General features: G+C 43.0%; 1 protein-coding gene across 4 annotated transcripts in view; it reads left to right on the top strand.

Annotated features, from left to right (window-relative positions):
• LOC311130047 (kalirin-like) overlaps positions 1-22413 on the top strand; it is a gene marked incomplete at both ends in the record, with an annotated part of 358304 nt that overhangs the window by 313708 nt on the left and 22183 nt on the right. For 3 of the 4 annotated variants that reach the window (XM_084162670.1, XM_084162669.1, XM_084162668.1), the window contains 11 exons: positions 15873-16144; positions 17305-17445; positions 18311-18406; positions 19181-19299; positions 19651-19717; positions 20425-20528; positions 21133-21202; positions 21570-21656; positions 21772-21864; positions 21999-22049; positions 22241-22318. In XM_084162670.1, the coding sequence (XP_084018796.1) occupies positions 15873-16144; positions 17305-17445; positions 18311-18406; positions 19181-19299; positions 19651-19717; positions 20425-20528; positions 21133-21202; positions 21570-21656; positions 21772-21864; positions 21999-22049; positions 22241-22318 (1178 nt within the window). The remainder of the gene's footprint in view (positions 1-15872; positions 16145-17304; positions 17446-18310; positions 18407-19180; positions 19300-19650; positions 19718-20424; positions 20529-21132; positions 21203-21569; positions 21657-21771; positions 21865-21998; positions 22050-22240; positions 22319-22413) is intronic. The other variant, XM_084162671.1, reaches the window with a different exon arrangement.

Here is a 22413-nt window from a genome sequence, read left to right as displayed (position 1 = left end):
AAGGCTCGCTGCATCAAGTAATACACTCTGACCAGACTGGCTTTGTGAGAAATAGGCATTTGTTTTTCAATATTAGGCGCCTTATGAATATACTGTACTCCCCTGCGTCGGAGGACCCAGAGGTGGTGGTCTCACTTGATGCAGAAAAAGCGTTTGACCGCGTTGAGTGGGATTACCTAACAGCCACCCTTTATAGATTTGGCTTTGGCCCCAAATTCATTGCGTGGATAAAGATTCTTTATTTTTCCCCCATGGCTTCGGTACGGACTAACAACTTGTCCTCTGACTATTTTCCCTTGCACCGCGGATCCAGACAGGGCTGTCCACTCTCCCCCTTGTTGTTTGCTTTGGCAATCGAACCTCTCGCCATTGCATTACGCTCTAATGATGCCATTCAAGGAATAATCCGGACGGGCTCAGAGCAGAAAGTCTCGCTATATGCGGATGACCTCCTTTTGTTTATCTCTAACCCTGATACCTCATTGCCACGCGCCTTATCTGTTCTTAAAAGGTTTGGATCAATCTCAGGGTACAAGCTGAATCTAGGCAAGAGTGAGCTTTTTCCTGTAAACAAGGCTGCTTTAAAGTGCTCTTTTACAAGCTCTCAGTTTAGGATCGTCCGGGATCAATTCACCTACTTGGGAGTTAAAGTGACAAGGAAATATTCAAATCTGTTTCAGGAAAACTTGGTTGCTCTAGCAGACAGTTTGAAACAATCTTTTGCTTTTTGGAATGCGCTACCTCTTTCTCTTATCGGAAGGATTAATGTCATTAAAATGAGTGTGTTGCCCAAATTTCTATATTTATTTCAATGTCTACCCATTTTTATTCCAAAATCTTTTTTTATTTCACTGGATCAAACATTCATGCATTTTATTTGGGATGGCAAGGTACCACGGATTGGTAGAAAACATTTACAGAAGCCTAAGTCATTGGGGGGTTTAGCTCTACCAAATTTTCAGACATACTATTGGGCTGCAAATTTCAGAGCCCTTCTGTACTGGCTGCAGACTGATCCTACTGGCCCTAGACCAATCTGGGTCCAGATGGAGTCTGAATCGTGTAAACCTGCTGCACTTTCTTCTGTGTTGTGCTCGTCTCTCCCAGTGTCCCTAGGCAAAAGGTGTGTCAACCCAATTGTAAAGCAGTCTCTTAAAATTTGGAATCAGTTCCGCTTAGCCTTTGGCCTCCGAGGCTTTTCTCTATCAGGCCCAATCAATCAGAACATTTTATTTCCTCCATCTTTGAATGATGGGGCTTTTGACATCTGGCACTCACTAGGCCTCTCCTCACTAGCCCAATTATTCTTTGATGATACATTTGCCTCTTTTGCTCAGCTACAGGAAAGGTTCAACCTCCCCCAATCCCACTTTTTCCGCTATCTCCAGACTAGGAACTTTGTCAGAGCTAACACACCTGAATTTCCCCATAGGCCTGTGAATACAGCTATAGAGAGCATCCTGGAGCTGAACAAGCTTCCTAGGGGCGCAATTTCAGATGTATATGCAATCATTCATGACTTACAGAACCCTTCTTTGGTGCCTTTAAAGACTCGATGGGAAAAGGATTTGGGGGAGGAACTTGGGGAAGACACCTGGGAATCTGTGCTGCGCAGGGTGCATTCGTCCTCTTTTAGCACTAGACACAGCCTCATTCAATTCAAGGTGGTTCACCGTATCCACTGGTCTGGGGCCAGACTTGGAAGAATATTCTCTGATTTTGATCCTACCTGTGTCAGATGTAAAATTGAACCGGCCACACTGTTGCATATGTTCTGGGGCTGTCATAAACTGTCAGGTTTCTGGGAATTAATATTTAAATGTTTCTCTGATATATATAACACTGTTATAGATCCCTCTCCCCTTACAGCCCTTTTTGGAGTACTGCCCATAAGCACCCCCCTGTCAAGAATCCAGTCGGACACTGTTGCTTATACAACTCTTTTAGCTAGACGGCTAATACTACAGAACTGGAAGATGGCAGCTCCCCCATCTTATAAATATTGGGTGAGAGACGTGTTGTGCTCTCTGAAACTAGAAAAAATTAAATTCAATTCACGTGGGAACCCCAAACTGTTTAATGAGGCTTGGGCTCCATTACGGTCTTACTTAAAACAGTCCATCCTCTGATAGCATTCCTATTAAAACCAAAATAAGTCTGTATTTGACCCCCCTGTGACTTAGGGGTTGGATGAGCATTTCTCTGTGTTTTTTTTCTGGGGTGGGGGTGGGGGGCATTAAGGTTGATGTGCTTATTGATTGTGACCTGCGGATGCCTTGTTCATCTCGCCCGGGCAGAGACTAAGGTGTGAGCTTGTTTTTCCCTGTTATTTTTATTTTTTTAATTCTGTTCACGCCTACATAATATTATCAATATTCATTTTTTATTTTAAAGCATTGTAACTTTTTATCTTTGGTCCAGTGGATGATTGGTCTGTGGCCTTGACTGTCTGTGAGTGGTTGCATTTCTCCACCCCATCCCTTAACTGTTTACAGGAACAATGGTGAGGTGTTTGCTCTGTCCCTATACTATAGATTGCCCTTTAACCTTTTGTAGCCTTCTGCCTGGTGTGTTTAACTTGTCTAAAGTATGGTATCTTTAAAGTTATTTTTATTTTATTTTTTATATGTATTATTTGTATTTTTGTCTAGTTGAGTATATTATTTATATTGCTTTGTCTTGTCTGTGTGTGTGTAAAACTTAATAAACAGAGTTCTCAAAAAAAAAAAATAGCTGTGCAGCGACGCTCCCTATCCAACCTGACAGAGCTTGAGAGGATCTGCAGAGAATAATTGGAGAAACTCCCCAAATACAGGTGTATTTGCGTCATACCAAAGAAGACTCGAGGCTGTAATCGCTGCCAAAGGTGCTTCAACAAAGTACTGAGTAAAGGGTCTGAATACTTATGTAAATGTAATATTTTACAAAAATGTTCAAAGGCCTGTTTTTGCTTCATCAATATAGGGTATAGTGTGTAGATTGATGAGGGGGAAAAAAACTATTTAATCAATTTTAGAATAAGGCTGTAACGTAACAATGTGGAAAAGTGAAGGGGTCTGAATACTTTTCAAATGCACTGGAGTTGCTTACCAAGACGACATTGAATGTTCCTGAGTGGCCAGGTTACAGTTTTGACTTAAATCGGCTTGAAAATCTATGGCAAGACTTGACAGGTGTGAAAAGCTTTTAGAGACTTACCCAGAAAGACTCACAGCTGTAATCGCTGCCAAAGGTGCTTCTAAAAAGAATTGACTCAGGGGTGTGAATGCTTATGTAAATTAGATATTTCTGTATTTCATTTTCAATAAATTAGCGCAAATCTCTAAACACAGGTTTTCACTTTGTCGTTATGGGGTATTGTGTGTAGATGGGTGACGAAAATAAATACATTTAATCAATTTTGAATTCAGGCTGTAACACAACAAAATGTGGAATAAATCAAGGAGTATGAATAATTTCTGAAGGCACTGTACGTTTGCACCCCTATTTTGAAAGTGGGGGTGCAGCTGCTCCGTTTGCGCCATTGCTCAGGTGCCTATGAGCAAGTCTGAACACAGTTAACCACCGCCTTTAAAGGACAAACTTTTCAGTTTATAGGCACCATAGAAAAAGGGATATTGTCTCTCACCTAGAAGTAGAGTCAGCTATGATCAGAGGGGAGTCAGTTGGATTTGGGCAGAACTGTCAGTAGCAGACTGATATTTATTTTTATTTATACAGTGGGGGGAAAAAGTATTTAGTCAGCCACCAATTGTGCAAGTTCTCCCACTTAAAAAGATGAGAGAGGCCTGTAATTTTCATCATAGGTACACGTCAACTATGACAGACAAAATGAGGAAAAATGTTCCAGAAAATCACATTGTAGGATTTTTAATGAATTTATTTGCAAATTATGGTGGAAAATAAGTATTTGGTCAATAACAAAAGTTTCTCAATACTTTGTTATATACCATTTGTTAGCAATGACACAGGTCAAACGTTTTCTGTAAGTCTTCACAAGGTTTTCACACACTGTTGCTGGTATTTTGGCCCATTCCTCCATGCAGATCTCCTCTAGAGCAGTGGTGTTTTGGGGCTGTCGCTGGGCAACACAGACTTTCAACTCCCTCCAAAGATTTTCTATGGGGTTGAGATCTGGAGACTGGCTAGGCCACTCCAGGACCTTGAAATGCTTCTTACGAAGCCACTCCTTCGTTGCACGGGCGGTGTGTTTGGGATCATTGTCATGCTGAAAGACCCAGCCACGTTTAATCTTCAATGCCCTTGCTGATGGAAGGAGGTTTTCACTCAAAATCTCACGATACATGGCCCCATTCATTCTTTCCTTTACACGGATCAGTCGTCCTGGTCCCTTTGCAGAAAAACAGCCCCAAAGCATGATGTTTCCACCCCCATGCTTCACAGTAGGTATGGTGTTCTTTGGATGCAACTCAGCATTCTTTGTCCTCCAAACACGACGAGTTGAGTTTTTACCAAAAAGTTCTATTTTGGTTTCATCTGACCATATGACATTCTCCCAATCCTCTTCTGGATCATCCAAATGCACTCTAGCAAACTTCAGACGGGCCTGGACATATACTGGCTTAAGCAGGGGGACACTTCTGGCACTGCAGGATTTGAGTCCCTGGCGGCGTAGTGTGTTACTGATGGTAGGCTTTGTTACTTTGGTCCCAGCTCTCTGCAGGTCATTCACTAGGTCCCCCCGTGTGGTTCTGGGATTTTTGCTCACCGTTCTTGTGATCATTTTGACCCCACGGGGTGAGATCTTGCGTGGAGCCCCAGATCGAGGGAGATTATCAGTGGTCTTGTATGTCTTCCATTTCCTAATAATTGCTCCCACAGTTGATTTCTTCAAACCAAGCTGCTTACCTATTGCAGATTCAGTCTTCCCAGCCTGGTGCAGGTCTACAATTTTGTTTCTGGTGTCCTTTGACAGCTCTTTGGTCTTGGCCATAGTGGAGTTTGGAGTGTGACTGTTTGAGGTTGTGGACAGGTGTCTTTTATACTGATAACAAGTTCAAACAGGTGCCATTAATACAGGTAACGAGTGGAGGACAGAGGAGCCTCTTAAAGAAGAAGTTACAGGTCTGTGAGAGCCAGAAATCTTGCTTGTTTGTAGGTGACCAAATACTTATTTTCCACCATAATTTGCAAATAAATTCATTAAAAATCCTACAATGTGATTTTCTGGATATTTTTTTCTCAATTTGTCTGTCATAGTTTACGTGTACCTATGATGAAAATTACAGGCCTCTCTCATCTTTTTAAGTGGGAGAACTTGCACAATTGGTGGCTGACTAAATACTTTTTTTCCCCACTGTATATTTCTTAATTCCATTCTTTTACTTTTAGATGTGTGTGTATTGTTGTGAATTGTTAGAAATGACTGCACTGTTGAAGCTAGAAACACAAGCATTCCGCAATAACATCTGCTAAATATGTGTATGTGACCAATAAAATTTGATTTGACTCTGTCTCTTGACTTGGGTCATCTTTCCACCACTCTCTGTGCAGTCCAAGGGCACAAGAGCAATGGTTGGGGAAACATTGACCCCTGGGGCATATCCAGCCCCATTTGCTGTAGTGCCGCCTTCAGGCCAAGCGCAGATGCACTCACAGGCCTCTCAGATTCCCCTGTATGGACAAGGCCCAGGACAGGGACAGGAAAGGACCCCGTCAGCTCAGTGACAAGTTCCCCCTCAACAGTGCCCCCAACAGGATCAGGAGAGGAGTGGGTAGGAGGCAGATCGATCTCCCGGACGAAGTCCTCACCAGGGCCTGACTGGCCCTGCAGCTCCGACTCACCCTCATGGCTTGATGGCTGAGGGTCCTTTGTGTTTCAAAGCGGCAGTAAAACTTGTTGAGCTGGTTAGGTAGAAGGGGGTTATCTGCTGCAAAAGCGGTCTTTTGTTTGTAATTTGTGATCTTCTGAAGACCCCTCCAGACAGACGAGCAGTCGTTAGTGGAGAATTGTTGTTCTAGCCTCTCCTTGTATTGTTTTTGGCTGCTTTAATCCCCTTATTCAGATTATTTCACCACTCTGTAATGGTCCATGTTGCCACTCCTATGTGCCTCTTCCTTGGCAGAGCGTAGGCCTCTCAGCTCTGCATTGAGCCAGGGTTTTTCATTGTTGAATGTGACAAAAGTACTGGTTGGAATGCAGTTTTCCCCAGACACTGATGTAAGATGTTACCCTGCCTGTGTAGTCATGTATGTTGATATTGTCTTCCTTGAAAATGTCCCAATCGGTGGAGTCTAGGCAGTCCTTTAACTCCCGAATGGCCTCATTGGTCTATTTCTTCACTGCTCTAGTCCCAGTTCTACCTGTTAATCTTGAAACACCCTTGGCCTGCCTGTGCTCCATCTGGTTGTGTGGGGCTCAGTCTGTGCCTTCCCTGAAGCACAGACTGAGCACTCTGTGTCCAGAGAGGGCCTGAGACACCAGCCAGGCAGCCACATAGCCCAGATACGCTCCATAACAATAACACAGCTCGTTATCTGCAGTGTCCTAGTTCTCAGTACAGCACTTTGTCTGTATGCAACACAACCTGTCCTTATTTATCCTCTATAGGATTTTATACACAAAAGGTCCCTTCTCACAGAACTTTGCTTTTTCAGAAGCGTTACTTGGAGACTTAGAGAGGGCATAGTGGGAAAGGATTTATTTTCAGGGCGTAACATGGCAATTAACCTAATGAAACCTGGCTGTCTTTTCTCAGTAGCATATTAAGTAATAACTTTGGTGCTCATATCAGCTTGTCAAGAATGTGCCCACACATGACATTTGACAGCCATTCCCACCCATGAAACCTATTTTAACTACTGGTAGACTGATAGTCTGTGCAGACTGCTTAAAGGCCCAGTGCAGTCAAAAACTTGATTTTACTGTGTTTTATATATATTTCCACTCTAGTATGAGGTTGAAATAATACTATGAAATTGTTTAAATGATGATAATTCCCTTTTAGTGTAAGGGCTGTTTGAAAAGACGGCCTGAAATGTCAGCCTGTTTTGGTGGGATGGAGTTTTGACCTGCCTGGGGACATTCACCAATAAGAAAGGGCGTTCCAAACTCTCTGCCAATAACAGCTCATTTTCAGTTTTCCCATCCCCACATAGACCACTCCCAGACAGTCCTAGCTAAATTCTTGCTTGAGAAATTGTCCTTTGCTAAGAACCTATTTTTGTTTCTTTTTGACCATTTTAATTAAAAACAATCACAGTAATTGTTATCCAGAAATTATTTGATATTGAGATAAAAACGGCTGCATTGGACCTTTTAAGATTGAGTACATAAACCATCTGAGTGTTGTCTTTATGTTTGCTAGTACCATACAGATAGGGCTAGTGGTGCCTTTGTCAAAGTTACCTATTACATCAGCCTTTTCACTCTAATCCTCGCTGCTCTCTGTGAATCAGAGGTAGTGAGTGAGTGCCTGGGAGTGTAGGGTGCGCCTCCCCCGTTCCCTCCTCCCTCCCTGTCCGTTCCTACCCTCAGTGGAGTGAAGTGGAGCACGCTGAACTTGGAGCAGCTAGTGGCTGGTTGCCTGGACTGCAGTAAGGGTGCATGTTGGATCTATCTCCCCTCCCCTCTCTCCCTCTCGATCGTCTCCCGGAGTCATGAGCTTCTTCTAGCTGGCCAGGATGAAAAGTGGGAGGCATTGTTGTTCCTGTTGTGGTTGGATTCTAGCTAAGTGTTGCTACTGCTGTTACAAAGTGACAGGTGCGTACCTTACTACTGACTGAAATACAACTCAAAAGGTAAGTAACATCCCTGACTGAGGTACAGATAAAAGCATTGCTTAACAATATTCAAGATCTTTCCGTGAGCCCTATGTGTGTTTTTGGGCTCCCGCCACAAGTCCAGGGTTAGGAATGAAGATCTTGAATATTGTTAAGCAATACTTTTATCTGTACATCAGTCAGGGATGTTGCTTACCATTTGAGTTGTATTTGCTACAAACATTTGTGAGAGAATGCTTGTATCTGACTTTGCATACTGTAGCTGGTTGACGCTATTAGAAGTCTCTCCTGTTTAAGATTGCATTACCTTGCCAGCGTTTACTTGTTTGTGGATTTTTTGGGGATTTATTGTGTAGAATCTTAGTGGGACAATGCAGCACTCTATCACTCGCGTTCAAACAGGAATCTTTCCTCTCCTTCTATTCCCTCTCCTTTCCTTTCCTTTGCTGTCATTTTTCACTAAGGCTTGGTGTCTTCTTGCTGTGTAGCGTGGACAGAGGCAAAGTTTGTCTCTAACGCTTTTTAATGTGACCCGAGGTACTCACTCAAACATTTGTGAGAGAAAGCTTGTATCTGACTTCACATACTTCATAGTAGCTGGCTGACAGCCTGAAAAATCTATCCTGTTTAATATTGCATGGCATTTGCATTTCCAGTGTTTAATTGTCTGCTGATGTTTTAAGGCTTGGTGCTGTAGAGGGGACAGAGGCAAAGTGCCTCTCTGCTGTGCACTAATGTGACCTTAAGTACTCACTCATTATCTATTAACTCAGGCAGCATCTCTGGGCTGTGAACGATAAGAGAGATAGCTGCTGCAATGGTGAACACTCAATGAGAGCTGCACTGGCACCAACTGCTATTGTATGCTATTGTATCATTATGCTGTCTTCATGCAAGAGGATGCAGAGAGTCAGAGGGATTGGGATGAAGCTGTGTGAAAAATAGGTACTTTTTTGGATCAGCACAGTAGGCTCCCATTCATACACGTTGAATGCATTACTATGAATTACATAACACGTGAGGTGTTCATTAATAAGTGTTACAAATGTCATGGATTTTCATTTTCAACATTTCTGTCATGGTATGTCTCTCAAGAATGTGGGATAATATACGTGAAAATCAGATTTTTCTCCCCTCGAACATAGATTCTTGTCGAGGGTAGATAGTAACACCGCTGGTGTCTTTGAAGACCAAATTAGCCACAAATGTTATTTCATCTGAAGCATTACAACAAGTTTCTTTGAAGATGACTCTTAGGGGGAACTTTAGAGAGGTCTGTCTGAATGTGGATGGGATGGCTCTCTCCTTTAATTGTTGCGCTGCGAGTTAACTAACTATCCAATGTCTGGGTCATTACTGCTCTTGTTGTTGTTGTTTTTAAATCCTTTATGGGTTTACATTTTGCTCGTTCAGCAAATGGACGCCGACATGCCGATAATGTAACCCACACTTAGGAGGTAGCTTGTAGAGAGAATCGAAAACTCTTCGGATATGCATGGAATGCAATCGTTCCACATTATAAAAATGCCACAAAGTGAGTTACATTGATGGACTGATGAAGAAATAAAACCTGTCTGTCAATAGAAATACCGAAGCACTGGCGTAGTACCAGGAAAAGCAGGACCTTCAGTTGCACGCAAGCAAGGAATTCAACTTTCTGTTTACTGGAAGTCAGATGACATGACAGTGAAGAAGAATAGTCAAGGAGTAGACACAAAAAATACCTCACGGATAAACGACTGATAACAAGTTTCTGCTGATTTGTTCCATTGCTGACAGGGCATCTCAGTCACAGGTTACGTCCCAATTGGCCCTATGGGCCCTGGTCAAAAGTAGTGCACTACATAGGAAATAGGGTGCCATCAGTTTAGCCTTTTAGAAGGCCATTTGGGACGCAACCATGGTTTCAGGAAGTTTCCAGAAGATAACATGCGGTTGTGGCAAGTAGAATAACACATGCAAGTTGCAGGAACATTCTGTGAACAGTCTTACTTGGATAACTAGCTGTATGGTGACTTGTGTAAAGTTGTAGAGGATTCTCAGGCTAATTCAACTCGTTTCTGAACAGACACTGCTCATAGCCCCAGAGATTCTCTTTAATTTAATTAATGTATTTTAATGAATATGTCCACCCGTGGGACATTCCACACTGTACACATCTTTAAATGTGGGCATACTGTACTAAGGATCTGTGTTGCTCCATATTTGACACCACATATCAGGACAGGTAGTCATTAAAAAACGATTAGAAAACAGACATGAGGCTGGCATGGAGGAGTTTGTGTGTAGACTAGAGCAGTACACTGTTAGCCATTGTTCTCATGTGCGGTGCGCATGGTGAATCAGGTGTATTGAGAGTGATAGCAGCCTGAAGGCTGTGTTGTTGAGTTGTGGCCAGGAGCAATGGACCCCTGAGAGGGTGACAGGAAGCCTGGGGAAGTATGTATCAAGGGGCAGTATTTATCAAGCGCCTCAGTCGGAGTGCTGATCTAGGATTAACTCCCCCCTGTCCATGTAATCTTATTCATTGTGATCTAAAAGGCTAAACTGATCCTAAATCAGACATTGGATACATACTGCCCTTGAGGTGCTCTCTTCCTCTTCCACCTCCTCTTTCTCCTCCATGCCTCTCCAGCCCTGTGCACTGAGGTGAAGACTGGCCTTCCTGCCTGCTTCACTCTCAGAGGGGTTGCTAGGGCACTGTGGGTCCTCAACAGAAAACATCTCAGGCATTTTTACCGCTCACATGTTCCAGCTGCCGGCCTGCTCCAATACGTGCCCCTGTCTCCCCCAGTCTATTGTCAACCCTGGCTCAATTAGAAATCACTTCAAGTCATTGCGATACAGCATGCTGGTGGAGAAACTCTTTCTGGGAATGGTTATCTCTCTGCTTTTTCTCTTTTGTGCACTCTGAAGCTGAGACTAGTTAAGTACAAGAAAGAGGATTTTGACACCATTTCAGATTATTCTGAAATTGTTAGAAACATTCACATTCCTGCGACATTATTTTGTTGTAATAGAATTTGATATCTGCGAAATGAAGCTAATTGATTGCACCCAAATTGGCAATTAAAATGTATAGGATTCATATAATATTCAATAAATATAGTACCTAACATCCAATTCAATAAATATAGTACCTAACATCCAATTTGGACCAAACATGTTTCTAACAATGAGTTAGACATGAGGAATCCAAAGAAATGGTCAAAAGCCACCCACGGACCTCCACACCCCACACCAATCCCACCCCAACAACGAGTATATAAATAATATAAAATAAATAAATAAGTATATAGTATCAGTTCCCTATGTCTGACGTAGTATGGAGCTGCAGCTCAGAGTATTGTTTCTTCATGCTATGTAATGTTTTACCAGTGAATTTGGTGAAGTTTTTTCTCCTGTTCAGAGAAATTAGTAATTGAAGTTGTTAGGTTTTGTCCCATCCTACATCCTGATATTACCAGGTTCTGACCACTAGATGGTGCTGTTCCAGGTTATTTCTTTTTTTTAAAGAACCCCTCCCCCCCCCTCAATGTTAAAGGGATAGTTCACCCAAATTGGATTTGTTGTCCACTGTTTCAAATACTTTACAAAATCTTTTTAGCATTTGTGGCACAAATCCAATGCAAGTCAATGGTACCTATATTTCACGCTTCATGTCTAAATCATCCTGAAGTATCTAAAATGATGTTACTTATAGATAATATGGATATGAAGCGTGAAAATGCTAATATAGGGTCGTTCCACCATTGACTTGCATTGGATTTGTGCCACAAATGCTAAAAAGATTTTCTAAAGTATTTGAAACAGTGGACAACAAATCCAATTTGGGTGAACTGTAAAACAAAATCAAAGCATGGGTTGCTGTCATACCTTGTCCATAAACTGGAAACCGATGTGTCATTTTGTAATTTGAGTAAACTATGCCTTTAACAATAGTAGGAACAGCACCATCTAGTGGTCAGAACCTGGCAATATCAGGATGTAGGATGGGCCATAAACCTAACATTTACATTTTAGTCATTTAGCAGACGCTGTTATCCAGAGCGACTTACAGTTAAGTGAGTGCATACATTTTCATACTGGCCCCCTGTGGGAAACGAACCCACAACCCTGGCGTTGCAAACGCCATGCTCTACCAACTGAGCTACATCCCTGCCGGCCATGCCCGCCCCTACCCTGGACGACGCTGGCTAATTGTGTGCCGGCTACGACAGAGGCTGGATTCGAACCAGGATCTCTAGTGGCACAGCTAGCACTGCGATGCAGTGCCTTAGACCACTGCGCCACTCGGGAGACTAACAACTTCAATGACACATTTCTCTGAACACCGGAGAAAAAAAAACATCACCAAATTCACTGAGAATACATTACATGGGATCAAGAAACAATACTCAGCGCTGCAGCTCCATAGTACTTGTCAGAAATAGAGAAATTATACTGTATACTTATTGTTAGGGTGGGATTGGCGTGGGGTGGGGGGGTCGGTGGGTGGCTTTTGACAATTTATTTTGATTCCTCATGTCTTGCTCATTGTTAGAAAAAAGATTGGTCCAAATCGGATGTTGGGCACTATTTATTGAATATTTTATATGAATCCTATAAATTAAAATGGCCAATTTGGGTGCAATACATTTTATTAATTTCTCAGAGATCAAATTATATTTCAACAAAATAATGTTGCAGGAATGCTAATCTTATCTGTTTCTAACTACAGAAATGATTTCAGAACAATCTGAGATGGTGGGTGTCATGGCTTGCTGAAATGACATGGAACGACTCTCAAGGTCATTCCACAGGTTGCCATTGTGTGAGACTGGCTCTATATCACACAACTTAATCACTGTTGGTGACACAGAAATATGATACTCTGTTTACTCCATGCGATAATAACTCACACAAGCGTTTTAAACAGTCAGACAGTTTAACTGGAGCAGTGGTCCCAAAGCATAAAAACGTCCAAAAATATAAAGTGATAATACAACATTTAGACTAAATTCACCATCAGAGCAGGTTCTACAAACCTTTTGATTTCATGTTGAGGAGTCATATTATTTCAACATAATATTACCCTGAATATTTATAGGGTTGGATATAATATACCCCGTTTGTGGTATGAAGGGATTATTCTTAGTGGCTTTTTCTAGTGAAAACAGAAGGCGTGTGATAGAAAATGCTGATTCTGCGAAAGCACTAGGTAGTGGTGAGACAGCCGAGTGAGGAATGAGAATATGATCTCTCTTATTGCGGCCATTAAGCTTGCGAGGTGGGAAATTAAGGCGCTTAAGAGGACCATGTGATACCAAGGCTGTGTCCCAAATGGCACCCTATTCCCTATATAGTGCACCACTTTTGATCAGAGCCCTATGAGTGTCCCTATGGGCCCTGGTCAAATGTATTGCTCTATAAAGGAGAATAGGGTGCCTTTTTGGGCCACAGGCCATGTGTACAAAGAGCAGCGCCTATTGGCCGGCCAAGAGCGCCACTATTTTTGCAGCACATGAGAGTGCCTGCTGTCGTCAGCAAGCCTCAGTGTTACGCGCTGCTCTCCGAAGTGCTTTTCAGCAGGCAATCATGTGTGGCGTCACAAGGCCAGCTCAACAAGCCACTGTCCAGTCACAGTGAGATTGTCACCACAGACAGCCTGCAGCGAATGTTACCAAATCTGTGTCTCAAATGGCACCTTATTCCCTACATAGTCTACTACTTTTGACGAGGGCTCTGGTCTAAAGTAGTGCACTAAAGTAGTGACTATGCTGCAATTTACTGTGTATGGAATTAGGCTGGCATTTGGGAAGCAGACCAAATATCTTTGAAGTGGAATAGTAATCCTCATGTATGGCGGTTATTGAACAGAGTAGGCCTAGCCTGGAGCACTATGCTCCACAGCAGCTATGCAAGTCATAAATGTAAGTGCACACACGTGTCCCATGCAGCCCAGTGTTTGAGTGCTCTCTCTCAGACAAAGGCCCATGGAGAAGGCCTGTCTGAAGAGCAGTGTTCATGTTATCAAAGAGCCGTTTCATCAGTTGACTCCACATGGAGAGGAGAGGCTGTGTTGTGAGTCACCTCAGTTAAAGGGATAGTTCAGGATTTTGGTAAATTAATGCCCTTTATCTACTGTACTTTACCAGAGTCAGATTAACTTGTGGATACCATTTTTATGTAGACAAAGGGCCTCATTGCCAAAGTCCTGAACTATCTATTCCTTCAGCCTGCCCTGTGGGCTGCTGAGCTAATCTACTTTATAATATCTAACTACAGGCTTCGTCCACATGATTCTCCACAAGATCACTTCCCCATAATGAGTCACCTAGCACAGAAGCAGCAAGTCAGCAGCAACACAGGCTACGCTATCCCACGTTGCATTTTCCTGTCAATGAATGTGTCCCAAATGGCACCCTATTCCTATTACCTATATAGTGCACTACTTTTGACTGGGCGCCAATAGGGCTCTGGTCAAAAGTATTGCACTATAGAGTATAAGGAATAGGGTGCCATTTGGGACACACAAAATGAAGACCACTGAGGATATTGGAGCATGGCGTTGTCTACCGTATAGCTACCAGAGGACCTAAAGTCCATTTGCTTTCTTGACCAGGGTGATGTCTACTGTACAGGACACCCTGTTGTTGGAAGTCATGAACTTTTAACCCTTTAGATTAAACAGATGCAACTGTCTGCCCCAGTAACTACTTTACAGTTTCTCCATGTATATTAATACATACATTCCCCATTAGCCCACATTAACATCTTGGGTTGTTGCGCTTCCTTTCACTGCTTAACTCAATTTTTTTTCGACCGGTCTACAATCGCTCGCGGGCGCGAGAGGTGTTATTCTCCCTCTTTTGTTTGCCACAATAGGGCTGACTGGAGCAGCACATATCTCCCTAACCGGCTGATAACAACATCCTGGGTCTTTTCAACAGCATGGACAGACTTTTGTTTTGTTTGACCTGGCTCACCTGGTCAACAGTGGGCCTGCCTCCACAGCACAAACATATCTCCCCTTTCATCTCAATGGCTTGGCAAAATGTTTCCTTTAGTATCAAGCTATTTTCTATCTCAGTGGATGGATGTTTTCTCTGCTTTTATAGTTAGTAATACTGACGATACTTCAGGATTGTGTTCAGTCGGGAGAAAATCATTTTTTGTTGTTTTCTGTTGCAAAATGTTTTGCGATGGTGTACCCTACTTCAAGTTAGGGTACATTTTAATCCGACTTTGTAACGCAACAAAATGTGGAAAAGGTCAAGGGGGTTGAATATTTTCCGAAGGCACTGTACGTCTTCAACTTGGTTAAATAGTTAGCAACAGCCGAAACTAGTCCACCTTATTAGCCATTATGAAACAAGCTGCAGTTTATTAACATAACAAAAGTAAGAAAAGCAACTGTGCAGTAAACGTTTCCACTATCTTTTTACTGGCTTAAAACAAACATCAGCATAAAATATTTACAGAGAAAATTGCATAATTATCAGCTAACGCACTGGAATATATCTTGGGGAAAAAAAACTTTTCTCACAGGCACTGTTTGTAGAAATCATATCAAAGGACAAAAGGAGGTATGTTGTGTTCTGAAACCGAGGCACCTCATAAATTATTGTGTTGAAGTGTCCTGAACATACTGTGTGACTTGCATTCCTATACAGTATTAGGCTACATTGAGCATTGTTGGTATAAAAATGGCTACATTCCTACACTGTATTACATTGGGCAATGTTAATAAACAAATTACTGTGTACTGTTCACCCTATGCTTTTGGGAAGGTTGGTATTTTTTTGTGGACGTCAGACAGCAAGGGATAACTAAGGGATAGTTAGTACAGAAAGCTGGCACTTGGCCTAAGGGCTCTGTGTATGGACAGAGTTTGCATCCAAAATGGCACCTTATTTCCTATGTAGTGCACTACTTTTGGCCAGGGCCCATGAGGCTCTGATCAAAGGTAGTACACTATAGGGAATAGGGTGCCATTTGGGACGCACCCAAAGCCAACGAGAGAGAACTAGTGTGTGACTCAGAGGCTCATGCTGAATATTTGGGTACTCTAAAGGTGTGTGTATGACAGAATGTTGTCAAGGTGGAATTCTGAAATCTAAAATGCTGTTTGTCTCGTCTTTTTCAAGAGAACTACTCGGTCAGTGGGCCCGAGGGAGTGAAGACCGAGTCGGTGGCCAGCCTACAGCCCCAGGCCTCCCAGAGCTCCATCCATTCAAGCTCTCCGGGACCGAAGCGCTCGGGTAACACCCTGAAGAAGTGGCTGACCAGCCCTGTGCGCCGCCTCAGCCACGGCAGCAGCATCAAGAAATTACCCAACAAACACAAGAAAAGGGACGGCCACAAGAGCATCGACCTGGGGCCGCCAGAGAGCGCCCTGCACGGCGAGAGCATAGATGAGGTAACGAGCGTTCTGACTCCTCTCCACCAGCGTTTCTCTCTCTCTCTCTCTCTCCCTCCCCCCTCTCTCTCTCCCTCCCCCCTCTCTCTCGCTTCTCTCTTTCCACCTCTCTCGCAGGACGAGAGCGTAGACGAGGTAACAATCACCTTCTCTTCTGCGTCCTCTTCAGCCTCCTCTCTCTCTCTCTTTTCACTCTCTCTCCATCCAGCGCGTCTCTGTACATACAGTAATTGGTTACAGGGACCGCTTATGGTGGACTTGTGCTTCTTTCAGGCTGTTTTAGTTTTACAAAGGGTTAAGTGAATGGATCGAATTTAGAGGTACAGTTCAGGCAACACCAGTTTAACCCATTGTTATCCAAACCAATGGGATTCTCCTCTAGATCAGACTGTTCTCTTGAACCTGCAGGAAAATGTTAATTACAAGGATTGCTTATCTAAAGCGTTCAGAATCTCTAGACCCTCCCATTTATGGAGGAGCAGTTTCCCAAGGATACAGTATGAGCTGTTATCTTATGACATCCTAGCCCAATAACCATGGGACCATTCTACAGGGTGCATGTGCAATGTTGGTTTAATCACAAGTCATGAACTATGGGCATCACAGTGTAGTACTAGTGTATATCTTCCCATTTAATTGATGGATAGCAGTGCAATGTTGTGCTGGACTGTAGCCACTGTTGCATGTAAATGCTTTAGATGCCTCCCAGAAGGATAGAAAAGTGAGAAAAATGCATATTCACCATTTGTTATTAGACAGCTACAGTATAATTTCACAGTAACAGAAAAGTAGATTCCTTGTTCTCTCTTCAAGCACAGCCCCATGATAAAAAAGCCTAAAGGAATGGTCACAGAAGTGTCCCACATGATTTGGTCCCGCCGATCAGTGCGACTGTGATAGGTTTGCGTGCCTAATGGCAACCTATTCTCTATAATTGTGCAGTGCACTATAATAGGGAATAGGGTGCCAAATGGGACGCACCCCTGCAGTGACTTCCTACTGGCTGGCTGGTGGCTGTGTGGCTCCCAGTGTGATTCTGAGACAGAGAGGCACTGTGGTGGAGCAGGGCACCCCTGTGAACCCCGGGACAATGGCCCACATTAACTCCTCCTACTCCCCCCCCCCCCCCCCCCTTGACTCTATCCTTTCTCTCCCTACAGCGGGGCAGAAAGGAGGGCACCCTGTCCAAGTCCTCCTCTGGAATGCAGAGTGGAGGAGAGGAGGAGCCTGAGGACGACTCGCACACCCCCCTGCCACCCCCCATGGAGATCATCAAGGACCCCTCATCCCAGGAGGAGAAGGTATGACACTGCACCCTCTCTCTCTGACACTGTAGTACCTCTTCTACCCTAGCTCACTCTGGAGTAACTTCTAGATGCGGCCAAAATGGCACCCTGTTATGCTCTGGTCAAAAGTATTGCACTATGTAGGGAATAGGGTGCCCTTTGGAACTCAGCCTTAGCAACAACAACCAAATACAACAAAAACATTTAAAAAGGAACTCAGCCTTAGCATGTCTTCCCTTCGATTAATGGACTTGTGTTCAAGAACCTTATTGTCGCAGACAATCTGTTATGTCACTCAGCACAGGCTCATAAGACGTGTCCACCTGCAGCCCCCTCCCCTCTGCTGCCTATATGTACAGTACAACACTATGCCACAAACTACCAGATGTGTCTACAGCGGAGTCTGTGTCTGCTGTGCCCTGATGAATGTGAGGCATTATGTGCACTGGCTTGGTTTACAGCTGGAAGAGCTGCTACACTGTTTGTGACCTGACTAACTAACACACTGTTGCACTGTTTCACTTTCACTCTCGCACTTGACTCTATATACAAGATCACACCACACTGTCTGTGTCTCGAATGGCACCCTATTCCCTTTGTAGTGCACTGCTTTTGACCAAGAGCTCTGGTCAAAACTAGGGCACTATAATTTGGGACACACACTTTGACCCCTAATTGTCTCTGGCCTACTACTAACTGATGTAGCTTGTGTATAATTCCACAACCACCTCACATTGCTCCACTAAAGTTTGCCTTTTGTAGCTACTCAAAGGTCCAGACTAATAACTACCTTTGTCTCCCTGTCCCTGTTCCGTTTCTCCTCCTCCCTGCTGCTAACACGCCCTCCCTCCTTCCCTTCCTCCCAAACCGTGCCTTACAGTCCTCCGCATTGCTTACTGCTCGTCAGGGCTCTGCCGATGTCCCCAGCGCTGCGGAGCTTGTCAGTGCAATAGAAAAGTTGGTCAAAACTAAGATGGTAAGTGCAAAGGTGAATGCAATACAAAATGGCATTGAGCAATTGTCATTTCTACGCTGTCTTTGCACACTGCTAACAGTCGGTGACTATCTTTTAACCATCTCTAAGTTAACCCTCTCTTCCTCTTGACGTTATCTACTCGTTCCAACTTCCGCTTCTCAAAGGCCACTAGCCAACCATGTCATGCTGACTGGGAGCCACCATTTTGAGATGTTCATCAGATGTTCATGTTATCATGCAGGACAGTTAACACATAGCTTCCTTTCTCAATGTGGATGATAGAACACAGACCGCGTCTCAAATGGCACCCTATTCCCTGTCTAGTGCACTACTTTTGACCAGAGTCTGGTCAAAGGTAGTGCACTACATAGAGAATAGGGTGCCATTTGGGACTCAGACACAACCTCTCTTGTCACGTACAGATAAAATAAAACAGATGAAGTAGAATGGCGTCAGGTGAGAAATCGTGTGATACGTTTCCAAGCATCTAATGCACAGTAGCTTCCTTGTGAATGTTTGTTAATTTGACAATGCTTTGATCAACTCTCTTTCAGCTTTGTACACGTGGAGCCATTTCCAAAAGAGTACATTACAATCGAACAGTGTTTTTGAGATGCATAGATTTATTATGTGGTTCATTGAAGCAGAGTGATCTGAAGCAGAGTGATCTCCTCATCAGTTCCCTCTCCCTGTTTCACAGCACTGGACTGTATGACTGTAACCTCTGACCTCTGAGCCCTGGCTTCATGTCCTCTCTCTCTTCTACCTTGTCAGAATCTGGAGCCAGGTGCCTATCCCAGCTTCACCACTTTGACTCCTCCAGAGCAGACCAGCCCAGCCCTGCCCAGGAACCCTGAACTGGAGCAGAAGGCCAAAGCTCTGCGTGGACGCATGTACGAGACATGTAGCTAAACCTCTGGCTGAGTCCCAATTCTCCGCCATTCTCACGAAGTGTGCATTTGCGCACTCCCCATCATGGATTTAACAATGGTGGAAACTCCATCCAGCCAGTGATTACACCAATCCAATGTTTTTAAGTCCATGAAGGGGAGTGTTCAAGTGCACACTTCGAGAGAAGGTTGGAGAATGTGGCACACAAACAAGGGCCCTTGGCTCTCTTGAAACTCCCAAGTTAAAGTCCCTTTGTTTGTAACATTACTGCATTTAGAGGTGGTTCATTCTGCAGAGAAATGCTGCCTCCTGTGTGTATTCAGGTCACTGAACACACTTGTCCTTTTCCTCAGGTTTGTCCTCAATGAGCTGGTACAGACGGAGAAGGACTATGTCAAGGATTTGGGGATTGTAGTGGAGGTGAGTTGACAACAATCTCATCCTAGTAGGGGACTATTCAGCCTCAATATTGCGGAAGGAGCATGAGAGAGAGGTAACAGTGGTGTCCTAGTAACACTGGAGAATGTGACCAGTCACTGCTCTAGTTTTAGAACTCATAAATCTCCAAGGCTTGCGTCCCAAATGGCACACCATTCCCTATTTAGTGCACTACTTTTGACCAGAGCCCTATGTGCCATTATATAGGGATTAGGGTGCCATTTGGGATGCAACCAAGTGTTTTGTGTTGGAATAGCAGCGAGGCTGTGCCCTTGTTGTCGTCCTATTTGCATTGTGTCCTTCGGTATTTATGTCAAAGTCACAGAGAAGCTCTCTGACTTATGACCATATTTATGTACAGTACAGAAAACATAATTTGAGTATGGTTTTGTCTTACATGGTGAGATAAGTGCATAGGGGTTTTCTCATGTCCAGGGTTGCGTCCCAAATGACACCATATTCCCTATATAGTGCACTATAGGCCCTGGTTAAATGTAGTGCACTAAATACGGAATATGGTGCCATTTGGGATGCAGTCCATGAATTCAACCATATGTAGTAATCCTATTCTCTTTTTCCACCGCATGATAGTTTTACAATGCTGATTATTATCGGACTCTCATGTTTCCTGTGACGAGTCATATCAAGTCCACGACCTAAATTCGGTCTGATGTTTTTTTCCCTTGTAGGAGTTCATGAAGAAGATGGAGGAGAAGGGAGTCCCTGAAGATATGAAAGGAAAAGACAAAATCGTTTTTGGGAATATTCACCAGATTTACGACTGGCACAGAGAGTAAGTCGTTTTCCAGTCTGCTGATTGTGTCTGTGTGCAAAATGGCACCCTATTCCCTACGTAGTGCACTACTTTTGACCACAATGTGACTCTGTTGCTATCAATTGATCAAATCACTTTTTGTAAAGGAGAATATGTATAATTAAATCGAGGGTTCATATAAATTATCATAATATAACATATTTGGTAGCGGAATAACATTTGGGGAAATCGGGTCTAGACTTTATTTCCTTATCATTGTTATTATTATTATTATTATTATTGTCATTAAATTGTCTGCCGAAAATATGTCATGAGTCTTCTTAAGCTATGTAGAATTTGCGTGAAATGAGCTTCAAAACAACAACATTTTCCTAGGTCCCTCATTAAACAAAATCTAGCTGGTGTTGTATTTAATATAGGCCATCTCTGTAAACAATCATTAATAAAAAATCAAAAGGGGGGGGGGGGGGGTTCAAATGTGAAAAGGGTAGCCCTGGGGAAAAAGGTTGGGAACCCCTGGTAGAAGACCAAACTTGGGCACTCCTCATGAAGTAGAATATAGCACTATTTTGGCTTGCCTTATTGCCCTACACAGTGATTGAGAGAATGTTTCCTCCCACAGTTTTTTTGTCGGTGAGCTGGAGAAATGTCTTGAAGACAGCGAACACCTTCCTGAGCTTTTCATAAAACATGTACGTGACTTGTGTCCCATTTGTTGTTTGGATGTAGTGGTGTAAGAACATGTTTTATTGTACATGATGATGAGATGCTGGGTGTTGTAGAACATCAAGTTAGACACATTTAACAACCATGGGTGACAACCAAAACATTTAACAACCATGGGTGACAACCAAAACATTTAACAACCATGGGTGACAACCAAAACATTTAACAACCATGGGTGACAACCAAAACATTTAACAACCATGGGTGACAACCAAAACATTTAACAACCATAGGTGACTTACTGAGGTTAAAATAATTATTCCGACATTTTCAACCATAGAACTGGAAAATAAATGAGCGGAAAGATACTAATACTGTGCTCCTTTTGTACAGGAGAGGCGACTACACATGTATGTGGTTTACTGCCAGAACAAGCCCAAGTCTGAATTCATCGTCGCTGAGTATGACACATTCTTCGAGGTGAGCTATACCACACTTATGAGAATTCTTGCGCAGTCTGAGAACAGCTTTGCATAAGAATATTTTATTGCGTTATAAATAAGCCTAATGCTAATTGCATATAATTCTACTTTAGGGCGTACAGCAAGAGATCAGTTCAAGACTGGGCATAAGTGACTTTCTCATAAAGCCAATTCAGAGAATTACCAAGTATCAGCTACTTCTAAAGGTAAGGCTAAAATGTTCAACTCCAGCATACAAGGAACCCTGTAATATGCAAGTCTTAGATATACTGTATTTACACAAAATCTTTTTTTTAAATAATTGATGCCCTATTAATTACTTAACTCTTTTTTTTTTCAGGACTTCTTGAAGTATAGTTCCAAAGCAGGACTAGATTGCCAAGAGATGGAGGTAACAGAAACGATTTGCAATTAAAGCTATATAGTATGTGTTGTATCTTGTATAGGGTTTCCCAAAATACCTGTTTTTTCTGAAATCCCCTTGGGAAAGTTACTGGAATTTTGTAACCTTGTTGTATTGTGTATCCATCATCATGGCTATATCTACTTCAATGCTCACACCATTCTTAATGTGTTTTACAGAAAGCAGTTGGTTTAATGTCCCAGGTCCCCAAGCTGTGCAATGACATGATGAATCTTGGCAGACTACAAGGCTACGAGGTACTGTACATTTCATGTCATGTACAGTGGGGGAAAAAAGTATTTAGTCAGCCACCAATTGTGCAAGTTCTCCCACTTAAAAAGATGAGAGAGGC

Source organism: Coregonus lavaretus (genome assembly GCF_964263955.1).
Source record: "Coregonus lavaretus genome assembly, chromosome: 5".
NCBI lineage: Eukaryota > Metazoa > Chordata > Actinopteri > Salmoniformes > Salmonidae > Coregonus > Coregonus lavaretus.
This window is presented reverse-complemented; position numbering and strand designations above follow the sequence as displayed.